At 45.7% G+C, this 12,627-nt stretch overlaps 1 protein-coding gene across 2 annotated transcripts; it reads left to right on the forward strand.

The window, feature by feature from the left end:
- Positions 1 to 1,473: 1,473 nt before the first annotated feature.
- zcchc4 (zinc finger, CCHC domain containing 4) lies at positions 1,474 to 9,379 on the forward strand. Of its 2 annotated transcripts, none has more exons than XM_055900417.1 (12): positions 1,474 to 1,671; positions 1,911 to 2,029; positions 4,113 to 4,195; positions 4,631 to 4,909; positions 5,140 to 5,220; positions 7,297 to 7,369; positions 7,465 to 7,716; positions 7,833 to 7,954; positions 8,210 to 8,285; positions 8,415 to 8,466; positions 8,736 to 8,886; positions 9,118 to 9,379. In XM_055900417.1, exons 1-12 carry the CDS (start codon positions 1,584 to 1,586, stop codon positions 9,200 to 9,202), a joined length of 1,461 nt encoding a protein of 486 aa, XP_055756392.1. In that variant the 5' UTR covers positions 1,474 to 1,583; the 3' UTR covers positions 9,203 to 9,379. The 2 variants fall into 2 exon arrangements, with proteins under 2 accessions (XP_055756392.1, XP_055756391.1); XM_055900416.1 differs by having other exon boundaries at positions 1,475 to 1,671; positions 9,115 to 9,379.
- The last annotated feature ends 3,248 nt before the right edge of the window (positions 9,380 to 12,627 follow it).

Below are 12,627 nucleotides of genomic sequence, written 5' to 3' on the forward strand. Positions count from 1 at the left end.
GAGGAATGGATTGAAAAATAGGCAGAGGAGCTCTAAGAGAGAGAGGGAGGAAGAGGGTGAGCTTGAGTCGGTTAAAAATGGCAGAAAAAGGGAGATGCTTTGTTAAAGAAGAATGGTAGAAAGTGTAAGCCGAGTGAGCTGGAGACAGGAGGAGAAATGGAAGTGAATGAGGTCGAAGTATCGGAGGTGGTAGGCGTGGTGAAGTTCTCAGAGCCCGAGGCTTGCACCGAGGGTCAGGTTAAAGATGAGTCTGTGACGGTAGGAGTGAAGTTTTTGGAAGAAGTGAGCCCTTGCCTTTTGGCTGATCAATTTGTGGTTTCAGTGTGGGTGAAAACAGAGTTGAGTGCTGTGGAATCGGTGAGGGTAACCAGGAGTGGTCTTGTAATAGTTGTTTGTGTTTCTGCTGGTCAGAGTTAGAAGGTGCTCCTCATTAAACGAATGGGGGGGGCAAGAAATGTGAATTGTTTTGCTCTCAAGAAAAGGGTGCCATTGAAAGGAGTGATTCCTAGGGTAGCAGTAAATGCAAAAGTTGACCAACTGAAGGGGAAGATTCCCGGTGTTTGTGATGCTCGTCGTGACAGGGTGGCGTGAGTGGTGAAACAGAAGAGTCATTGTCTGTTCTTTTGAGTTTTGATGTTGAGTCTGCACGACAAAGTGATGTTAGGACATATAAGTTATCCTGTGATAGCTTTTTATGCCGAATACATTACGTTGTCACAGGTGTCAAGCTTATGGGCAGCAGTGTGTAGGAGGGAGGTTCCTGGGTGTGAGAAGTGTGCAGAAGAGCATGAGACAAAGGAATGTGTATCATTGGGGAAAGTAGTGGTATGTGTTAATTGTAGGGGTGCCAATGGGACTGGGGATCAGAAATGTCCCGTGCGAGAGAGGCAGGTTGAGGTTTCCAGGGTTAGAGTAGTGCAGAAGTTGTCATATGCTGAGGCAGTGAAGAAAGTAGAGTAAGATGGGTCAAGCGGGAGGGATCCTGAGAGGAGTGGTGTGAGTAGTAGATCTGTACCAGTACAGAGGGATAGGCCAACAAGTGATATATGTTTCAGTAAGATTGGATTTTTAGCATTTATAGCATTGGTTATCAACTGTACTGCAGGGATGTAAGTTGCAGAAAATTGAGGTTGTGGTGGCAGCTGCAGAGAGGTATTTGGGTGTGCGAGCCTTCACATCAGAAGAGTTACAGGGTGTGTTATTAAGTGGTGGTGTCCAATTCTTTCAGGTTGTTGGCCTGAGGTCGGGCTAAATAAATTTAAATAGTGGCGTAGGGGGGAGATTTTTGTATTTTTTTAAGAATGTAGTGTTAGGTGGCAGGGTATTTGTTCATTTTTTATTATTTTTTCAAGCAAAGTATAAGGGAGTTTACCTCCAGTCTAGTAGGTGGCGATAATGCAACATTTATTGGATGCCAACCGCCGTTAAACCTCATCAAAGAAGAAAAAAACTACGTAACCCGATATGGAGGGGGGACATCCTTGAGTGACGTCGAATATTCGCGACTGACAGCATGGCAGGAGAGACATGCGTATAATATTTTGATCAAGGAAATATATTTGGTTACGCTCATTTTTACGAACATGCAACTAAAAGGATCAGATGAAGACGGCTTTGGAATAGAGATCGTCCTTCAACAGGGAGACAGAAAAGCACCATCTTGTGTGCATGGTAAGTACCCAAATATCTTAATGATTGCAACGTTAGTTAGCTTGCTAGCTTGCTAGCGTCTACTTAGCTAGGTTTGGGAAAAGGGCCATATGAATCTATGATATAACGTTAGATACTAACTAGCTGACTACAGTCCAAAGCTAGCTATATTATAAGTTGTGTTTTACCATTGACATATGAAAAATGAATTATTCAGTGAAGTATGCATTCTGTAATGAAGATGTTCTTGCCCCATGCAGGTCCAACTTTGTTGTTTGAGAAGGTCTGCAAAGGAGAGGAGACAGGCCGGAGGTTTTATGCCTGCTCAGCGTGCAGAGACAGAAAAGAATGCAATTTCTTTCAGTGGGAAGATGATAAGGTAACCGAGTTAACTAGCTAGTTTTTTTCTAATTTTATTTACTGGCAAATATAGTTGGCTTACACACACTGCATTCGGGAAGTATTCAGACACAAAGTTAAGTATTTTTATTTTAGCAAATGTATTAAATTTAAAATGGAAACCTTTAATTTACATAAGTATTCAGACCTTTTGCTATGAGACTCGAAATTGAGCTCGGGTGCATCTTATTTCCATTGATCATCCTTGAGATGTTTCTACAACTTGATTGGAGTCTACCTGTGGTAAATTCAATTGATTGGATGTGATTTGGAAAGACCGCTACCTGTCTATATAAGGTACCACTGTTGACAATGCATGTCAGAGCAAAAACCAAGCCATGAGGTTGTAGGGCTCTGAGACAGGATTGGGTTGAGGCACATATCTGGTGAAAGGACAAAAAATGTCTGCAGCGTTGAAGGTCCCCAAGAACACAGTGGCCTCCATTATTCTTAAATGGAAGAAGTTTAAAACCACCAAGAGTCTTCCTAGAGTTGGCAGCCCGGGCCAAACTTAGCAATCGGTGGAGAAGGGCCTTGGTCAGGGAGGTGACCAAGAACCCGATGGTCTCTTTGACAGAGCTCCAGAGTTCCTCTGTGGAGATGGGAGAACCTTCCAGAAGGACAACCATCTCTGCAGCACTCCACCAATCAAGCTTTTATGGTAGAGTGGCCAGACGGAAGCCACCCCTCAGTAAAAGACACATGACAGCCCGCTTGGAGTTTGCCCAAAGGCACCTAAATACTCTCAGACCATGCAAAACAAGATTCTCTGGTCTGATGAAACCAAGATTGAACTCTTTGGCCTGAATGCCAAGTGTCACGTCTGGAGGAAACCTGGCACCATCCCTACAGTGAAGCATGGTGGTGACAGTATTATGCAATGGGGATGTTCTTCAGTGGCAGGGACTGGGAGGCTAGTCAGGATCAAGGGAAAGATGAACGGGGCAAAGTGCAGAGAGATCCTTGACGATCTCTCTGTTAAGTAGCCCAGCCAGAGCCCAGACTTGAATCCTATCGAACATCTCTGGAGAGACCTGAAAATGGCTGTGCAGCAACGCGCCCCATCCAACTAACAGCTTGAGAGGATATGCAGAGAAGAATGGGAGAAACTCCCCAAATACAGGTGTGCCAAGCTTGTAGCATCATAGCCAAGAAGACGCAAAGCTGTAATCGCTGCCAAAGGTGATTCAACCAAGTACTGAATAAAGGTTCTGATTACTTCTGTAAATATTTAATAATAAAAAAATATATATATAAATACTTTTGCAAAATTGTCAACCTGTTTTTGCTTTGTGATTATGATCTATTGGGGGGGACAATTTAATCCATGTTAGAATAAGGCTGTGATGTAACAATGTGGAAGGTCAGGAGATCTGAATACTTTCTGAATACACTGTACATGTAGTGGCTTAGCTACCTAGTCAAAAGTTCCTGATAGCCACTCTGGCACAGGTGGGATTGGCCATTTTCAGAGACTGCGGCAAAACAAACCACTTTCCAGCATCGATCTTTAGTTCAGTCGACTCTTCCGGCCATTTATTAGCACCAAATATAGCAAGAATTCCATAGTCAGATGTAATTACAGTAGGTTCATGTCATAGTTTGACAGTGTAAATGGTCAACTGAGTCCTTTTTCAAATGTAATATTTGTTAACTATATGATTTAAACCTGTTCGGTGACCCCTGACCCAACATATGGTACAAATTTAAGTATAATATACAAAGACAGACAAACTAGAATATACAACCACATATGTAGGCCAAAATGGCTTCTACAATAGCCTACAAGTCATTAGTATGGTAGCTTAATTGATGCCTTTGACTTATTGGAAGTCCTCTGTTTGAGTTCCTCACGGACGACGTTGCAGACACATGCCAGATCTAACGACGCCTAAAATCCGCTAACCACATGATGTAGCCATCTGATGCCCAACTGCACAGTCCATGGTGTGGCATGCAACCATTGATTGACTGCAATGCACTACCTGTGCGTCTAGCCGTGCAGATAGCTAGCTACACTCCTATTTTTCACCAAGTGTGTGACTCGAGCGTCTGTGTTGTAGGTGTCGGAGGCCAGGCTTTTGGCCAGAGAGGAGGAGAACCGGTCAAAGATGCCTCGTTTTACCCATCAGGAGTACTGCTCCAGGTAAATGGCCTACACTTGACCTGTAAGGGGACTCTATCCACGGAACTTTTCCATTCCACGTTAGAATGGAACAGAATAGGTGTGTGGATAGCAGCTCCGTTGTAAGTACCTTTTTTTGTATTAAGACGCCAGAAAGATCATATTAGTATTTAACTTGAGCGCTTTCTACTCATCTCACAACCTTAACGTCATGTTCTTCCAATCAAAACGTGGTTTCTTTATTTAAGTTGACATTTTGCAGGATGTAGTCTCTTGAAGTGTCTCGTTTAAGTGTAATTTAAAACAAATACTTAGTAACAAGAATAAGATGGCAACTACTCTCTAATAATAACTACATTAACAGCATAAAAAGTAGTGGTACAACTACTAATAGATCTACCACTAATAAAAAATACTGCTACAACTACTATTAAAACGTTTTCTCTTCCAATCCAGGTTCAGAAAGTTCCTTGCCCTCCCCCTAGGCAGGAGGTTCTGCCAGGACTGTCAGCTCCTCCTCCTCCCAGGGGAATGGGAAATCCACGCTTCTCACAAGATGTCGCAGGCTGATGACATCACAGAGGCCCGGCTGAGCAGGCCCAGTCTAATGCTCAAACCCCTGGAGAACAAGAAGAGCAACGCCCAGTACCTGTTTGCCGACCGCAGCTGTCACTTCCTGTTGGAGACCCTGGCCAAGCTGGGCTACAGGAAGGTGCTCTGTGTCGGAACACCCAGGTGAGGGGTTTGATTTTAATTGAGACTTTTTGCTCGTCGCGTTGATTTTAAACGGGGATTGTGTTAATTATAGCGTTTTGCCAGTTTGGTTCACATAGTACCTCCCCGTTTCACTCCATTCCAGAGTGTTTTCTTGAACATGGCCTATTTTATTTTAGATTCGATTCAAGTGCTTTGTTATGCTCAGGTTTTTATGTATGATTGATTGTTTAATTCACTGTTTCTTCCAGACTCCATGAGCTGATCAAGCTAAGAAATCAGGAGGGCAAGAGTGACCCCATGAAGACTCTGCTACTGGACATTGACTTCAGGTCAGTTTTATTTTATTGGATCACACAATGCATTTATTTTTTACAGCGATGAGCATTTGCTATGAGTGACCAGAACAGGCATCGAAAGAATTTAGAGCTGAGCACACACTTTAAATGGTACATGAATGCGCTTATTGACGTTTATGGATTGCTATGGGCGTGTTGACGTCATGTATCTCCGTATGACTAGCCCACACCTGTCCCTCCGGTGGTCTTAGGAAGCGGAACACAGGGTAGAGGGGCTCCGTGAACTGAGGATTTACCCTATCTAACACGGGCATCAGGCCTGCAGAAAACTCCTGCAGCACCTTCGTCGAATCGGCATCCTAAAATGCCAGTTTGCCCTTCTCGTAGTTCGCCCACCCGACCTGGCACCGCTCGCCCACCCTACCTGGCACCGCTGGTGGAGCACGCCACAGGCCTGTCGTTGTGCCAGGCGGAGAGACGCCCAACTCAAAGCTCCACGCGCCGCGAGTTCCTGTTCCGCCCCGTCCTGTCCAGGCAGCTGTAGGCCACGCCCACAGCCCAGGCGGAGCGGCAGCGGACGTCGGCCTCTCAGTAGCGCCGGTCCGTTGTCGCGGCAGCAGAGTCGAGTGCGTAGCAGACGTTGTCGAACTGGGGGGGTGCTCTGGAGAGGACGGGGTGGACCGGAGAAGCACATGCCTCGTCCGTCTCCTGTCACTGGCTGTGGCAGGTCTGCCTAATGGATGGTCACAGGGGAAGAGACAGAGACAATGAGGGGATTCGATTAATCTGTCCTGGGCGCCCTGGTAGGTGTGTTTCGCACCGGGTGCAAGTTAATTGCGTTCGTTTTGGAACCAGGCTACCTCCCGGGCGTGGGCCAGCTGCCCCATTCAAAGCCCACGATGGAGTCGGCTCAAAACAAAAAGTGACGTAATTTAAGCATGTGGCGTAACGAGTAGGATTCTGTTTTCACATGCAGAAGTGATAAAGCGTTTTATAAATGCTCCATCCGCCTTCCCAATGAAAACTAGTTTGGAGATGTAGAACTTTATCGATGTAATGTAGATTTTATGGGGAAGAGATGTGTGTTTCCGGACGATGCACCATGCTGCCTTGTCGACAACATAACCGGGCAGCGCAGATTACTGTTTGATTGGAGAAGGGTGCGCCTCTCTCCTCTTTTCCTGTAGTACCGCGTGATATTCTACAGGGGGAGCCATGGCACCACTCTGGGCTGAGAGAGAAATCTGGACCAGAGGACACCACCAGTCTCTGACCTTCGGTCATTGGGTCATTTCTTTGCCGTGGCTTAGAGAAGATGTACACACTTGTCAGTAGGACTCGCATGAATTTAAGACGCGGCGCAAATCTATTCGCTACCGCTGTGCATTGACGAGCCCCTTCGTTCAGGATGTGGTTGTAGCTTAAATCCGACTCAAATCTAACGATGTGTTGGCAGTGTGGTTTTTGTATTGTGAAGGTGAACTAGTGCCTCTGGTTTTAGGAGGCCGGTATATGTGGTCTCGAGGCTTGTCTGTCAACACACACCTGCGTTCTCCAGGCTTCGTTATCATAAAAAAATGACAGGTAATTCTACAAAATCGTAACTTGCAGGATTGCTGATTGCAGAACTGTTTCTCTGTGCATAATTTAGCTGCTCTTGAATTAATGCGTTCTTGACTCGACGTTCACGAATGTGTAAGTTATTAGCATATAGGCCTCCCGTGCAGCGTTCTGTGCCCTATAATCCCCTCAAAATAGACGTTGGCATAATCCTAATGTACGATATGTTTCTGATCCGTTCTCTGTCAGTCTGCAAGGAATGTGTCAGGTTGAACTAGGGAAACGGTGCGTTGACAAGCTAAAGTGTGTGCGTGTGTGCGTGCTGCTGTTAAGTGCCCTTCAGTGATTATCTTGCCACGATTGTAAAGTTCTATTTACACCCGTACACTTGTGTTGACTTTCTCTGACCTACAGGAGGAGGGTAACTACAGTAGTGGTCCCACCTTGAGCCAATGTCACACAATCTTTGACTTGCTATGGGCGTCATAATAAAAACATTTGAAAGCCAATGTAACATGAAAACATTTTTCTATTTTGTGTCTGTTCCAGATATGCCCAGTTTTATGGCCAGGATGAGTTCTGTCACTACAACATGTTCAATCATCACTTTTTTGGAGGACAGGTACAAGTTTGAACCTTTTTAATGTTTGTCTTAGAGCCTTTAGATAATCAATTTGAAAAAATAAAAATTGTTTTGAAATCCATGTTTTTACACAGGCGGCAAGTGGGGTCCTCCGCGCCTTCCTCGGTGAGGAAGATGGGGAGAAGGTGATCATGGTGTCCGACCCTCCGTTCGGGGGCCTGGTGAAGCCTCTGGCCCACAGTTTCTCTCAGATCTCAGAGACCTGGCGCAAACTGCAGACCGCCGAGGGCAGTGTTGTGGAGATGCCCATAGTGTGGATCTTCCCCTACTTCTTTGAGCCGCGCATCTTGGAGTGCTTCCCCTCTTTCACCATGCTAGACTACCAGGTCACCCACCTTTTTTATTGACGTCAAATGCGTTCACAGATAGGCCTATTTGCGCGAATAGAGAACACCGATGGGTCGTAAACGTGCATTTATGTAGTGCTTTCTCAAACTCCTAGGTGGACTACGACAACCATCCCCTCTACAAACATGGGAAAACGGGTAGGAAGCAGTCCCCAGTCCGTCTGTTCACCAACCTGACACCACGAGACATCGTTCTCCCTAGGGAGGAGGGTTACAGGTACGGTATATAAACACGCCAACCTGACCTCGCGAGACATCGTCCTCCCTAATGTACAACCCACCTCTCCCTATCGCACGTGAGCTAAAATATTATTGCAATGTAACCATAGTAAGACGTTATCCTAAATGGAAGATATTAGTTAACAGCTCATTGGATACATGAATACTTTCCCACTCCAATTAAATCTCTAGAGGAATTCTTAAGAGGCACGATTACATTTGATTTCATCTGTCTCTTTGCTTCTCTTTTTAGATTCTGCAAAGTCTGTCAGCGATATGTGTGGTCTGGGAACAAGCATTGTACTAAATGCAACTTGTGCCCTTCGAAGGTATGCATTTCCCTGTCGCAGGCCGGGGGAAAGTGAGGCTGCACACTTTAAACTTGATGAAATAGTTAGCTTTCAGATATCCCTTTTCACAACCGATCAGGCTTTTCATCATTTTTTTTGTTCTTTCAGGACGGGAGAATGTGGAAGCATTGCTCAGAGTGTCAGAAGTGCGTGAAGCCATGTGAGTATCTCCTAGACTGTCGTTTTCAACAGGCGCTCTTATCCAGAGCGACTTACAGTTGTGAATGAATACTTTTTTGTTTTTTTTGTACTTTATCATACTGGTCCCCCGTGGGGAATTGAACCAACATCCCTGGTGTCGCAAGTGCCATGCTCTACCAACTGAGCCACACAGTACCACTCCCCCCCCCCCCCCCGTTAAACCCCGATGTTCATGATTTTGGTTGTGATGTTCTGATTGGTACCTCTGCCCTCTCATCGCCTCCCCAGCCTGGCGCCACTGCCAGTCCTGTTCCCGCTGTGCCCTCCCAGACCACCCCTGTGGGAACAGCCCAGGTCTGGAGGGCTGCTTCAACTGTGGCAGCCTGAAGCACAAGCGCAGCGCCTGCCCCCTCAAAGACAAACGGAGGGCCGATAACAAGTGAGTTTCACTACCGGTGTCATATACCCAGACACGACACACACACACACAGAGGTGCGCACAGGGCTGACAACTTATTTCCCAAGACACTAATCTATAGTACCTGTGCTACCCATATCAGTACAGTGTTGATGCAGTCTAAACGACTAGTGTTGGTACGGATTGTGTTTGGCGGCCTGACGTGCGAGTGTGTCTCAACTTGCTCTCTCTCTCTCTCTCCTGTCCCAGTAGATCCAAGGGAGGCAGGAACCTGTCCAATTCCAAGAGGAAGTCTGGGGCCCAGCGCAGAGCCAACAAGTTGAAGATGACCGAATAAACCCCATGATCCCACTCTCACAATCAGACAGCAAGGGAGATGTGTGTGTGTGTGTGTAGCAGATGTGAAGTTGCTAGTGAGAGCGCGACATCTTACATGTGTGGTTTTCGTACTGTAGACAAGTCTTTAAAAAAGAATTGTACATGATGTTTTTGCTTAATAAAGGCATCAAATATAGATGGAATCGCATGTTATTTCACCGAGTTCTTGATTTCCTGGTTTATGCGACTGTAATTCCATTCTAGTGCTAGTATGAACATGTCTATACGATGAACAAAATATGTAGTTGAATGCTCTGGGCATGTTTACTGGTCTTTACTTTAGATTGTTTCTTGGTGTTTCCTCAATTAGGTATATGCCATCGCGTCAATATAACTGACTGGATTTATGTGTGAAACTGAAACGGAGCTTTCAGGACATCGCTTGTTTAACAAGATAGGTGATAGACATTACCTTTTAGGTCTGTGCTCAAGATGGAGGGATAAAAATGGCGGGGGTTTTTCCACTGCCCCACGGGCAGACGATACGGAAGTTAGGAAAAAGGATTCCTTTATCCATTCCATGTGGTTCTGGACTAAGACATTAAAGATTGAAGTCATGTCCTTCCAAGAAAAAGGAATGCAGGCAATAAACAAACAGTGGAGGAGCTTTCAGAACCCTCCAGAATAGTTGTGGGATCTCACTGCATTTTGAGTCTTTGGTTACTGAATAAAATGTAAAAAATGAGATATGTAAATGCTGTCTTGGAACAAAAGCTTCTGCAGAGATTTAATTCCAAGGCCAATTGGTGATGAGATGTTGAATCTACCCTATATGCATTTGATTAGAAACGCACGTTCGTATGACCTGGAGTGACGCATAAATTGATATTCATTGTGTTCCTTCGTAAGCCACATGGGGGCGGAATGACTTCCCGTAGCTGTCATGGACACCGTTCCCTGTGGATTTTCAGTTTATTTACTTCCACCGCAGGAGGTTGGCGGCACTTTAATTGGGGAGAACGGGCTCGTGGTAATCACTGGAGTGGAACGGTACCAAACATGGTTTCCAGGTGTTCACGATGCCATTCCATTTGCTTCCTACCGGACATTATTGCGAGCAGTTCTCCCCTCAGAAGCCTCTTGTGGCTTCCGCCTAACCTTATCCGAATGTCTCATCGATGTGTTTTCAGTGAATGCAGTGTGAGTAGGAGTGGACATAAAGACCTTACTCAGACCCTGATCGGAAATGACACTGAGCATACATGCGCACACACACACCGGTCACTGCATGGGGACAAGGGAGCAATAGAACACACACTCGCTCACAGCCAGATTCATACATATATTCATGGAGAAGACGGTATAAAGAGAGATTCACAGTGAGCCATAACACACAGGGAAGTGAGCGACCCCCCCCCCCCCCCTCCCCAACACACACACAGCCCAATGTTCTTCCTCAGTGGTAGAAAGGTCTCTTCAGAACAACCTCGCTTCAGTGAGCTGAGCAAAGATCAATTCTCCAATTTCTCTACCACCCTGACGTTCCTGTGCGGTGGATACAGTGTGCCTTTGGGCTACTCCTTACATCCAGTTTTACTGGTCTGTGTCAATCATTTCCTGGCCAATCATCCACATCAAAATGAACAAGACTGGAGTTATGTCAGGCACACTTCCTCAGTGACCGAAAGCGAGACCGTGACTGGAAAGACCGAGAGCGAAAGAGAGGAGAAAGAAAGTGAATGGCCAGCAGACCATTTGAAGCTGAGCAGGGCTGACTGGCGTTTCAAATGCTAAACAGATCTGTATCTGCCGTCTGCCTCTCTATGAGTTGGAAATGAGTCTATGGGTGAGAAGAAAAAAATAACTAATTTGATCTGTGATTAACTGTGGGTGAATGGACTGTCTCTTCTCCAATGAATTCAATAGGAGATCTGTTTAATCTTTTCTCTTTTTCCCCTCCCACATCAAACCACTACTGTGACCGGTTAGAGGAGGGATGGAAGGAGAGAGGAGGAGTAGGAAGAGAAGTGGATTAGAATAGAGATGAAAGAACAGGATGTGTGGACACACGCACACAGACTGCCCGTTCTGTCCCCGTATCTCCTCTCAGTTGTCATAATGTCCACTTAATTATCTGGTATTTCAGAAGCTATTATGGTCACTGTGGATATGAATCATGTTTTGGTCCCGGATCTTATTGTAAATGGACGACGTCCTTGTCAGGTCACACAAAGCTCTTGTATAAGCCCTTTATAACACCTCGGGTGAATTCAGTTTTAATTAAACTGATACGATGTGTTTCTCTTTCTCTACCTGTTGTTCTGGTACCGTGCTGGCATTTCCTCATATTTTATTGGGATCTATTTTTGATTCCAAGCACCCTTCCGTTTGTCGAGTCAAGCATGTTATTTCCCTTCGCCGGTGGTGGCACAGTACCAGCGTGTTGTCCTCATGTGGTCTTGGAAAAACTCAGGGCCATAATACCGCCTGGCAAATGAGATGTGATGGTGATACTTCCACAACGACAAACCATCCGTCAAATGAACTTCTGTGTCAAGATGTTAGGCCCAGTTGATTGACACGTGGTCCACCGTGTTAATGTGAAGTTCATATAGTCATCATTTATTGAATGACTACACACTGAGTGGAGCTAAAGATCGCAGCTGCGCCAACTGTGAAAATGGTAAACAACAGCTGTTGTAGAGAGAATGTTGCCCGTTCGGGCTCCTAATGTTGACAGTTGCCTGCCTCTGGCCTGAAATTGACAGCGACTAATACAGCCATGTGGGCCGAAATGGTAGTGGTGATGGGGGTTCTGTGCTGTGACAGAATGGCAGAAGGAGTCCAATAAGGACAAGAAGTGTGTGTGTGTGTGCAGTGACTGGGTACATTCCCAGAATATTTCTACATTCAAGCCTGGCTCTGTCTCAGATGTACAAGCCAAGGACCTGTTATTGTGTGTCAACAACCAATGGGTGACTCTGTGTGTGTACGTGTGTGTGTCTGCGCATGTGAACTGTCCGCGAACACATGCGTACGTGCACGCGCGTCATGCACCTTCTTATCCCAAAGCAAACTCATCAGCAAGCCTCCAAAGTCTAAATTCATCATCTCTTATCGAAATCTACACTAACACAATCTACCTGCCCTATCTCTATAACCTGTATCAGGCCTTCCTTATTGCATCACTGGTCTTTACTACTGATATGAACAATGTTCTACGCAGACGTATGTGATAGTGAGATCCCTTGCCTCACAGACAGATCCAGAGGTGTGTAGTGAAATAGCACGTGTGACAAAATTGGCCCACAGGAAATGGTGTCCCCCTCCTTTGGCCCTTAGCATGCTGGTGAAACACTGAACTGGACACTGTACAGTCAGCTTTGGCCTTGAAGACATACAGGCAGGAAGGTTAGCACGAGCTCTACGGACACCAAATAGGAC

The sequence above is a fragment of the Salvelinus fontinalis genome, chromosome 36 (genome assembly GCF_029448725.1).
Source record: "Salvelinus fontinalis isolate EN_2023a chromosome 36, ASM2944872v1, whole genome shotgun sequence".
In the NCBI taxonomy this organism is placed as follows: domain Eukaryota; kingdom Metazoa; phylum Chordata; class Actinopteri; order Salmoniformes; family Salmonidae; genus Salvelinus; species Salvelinus fontinalis.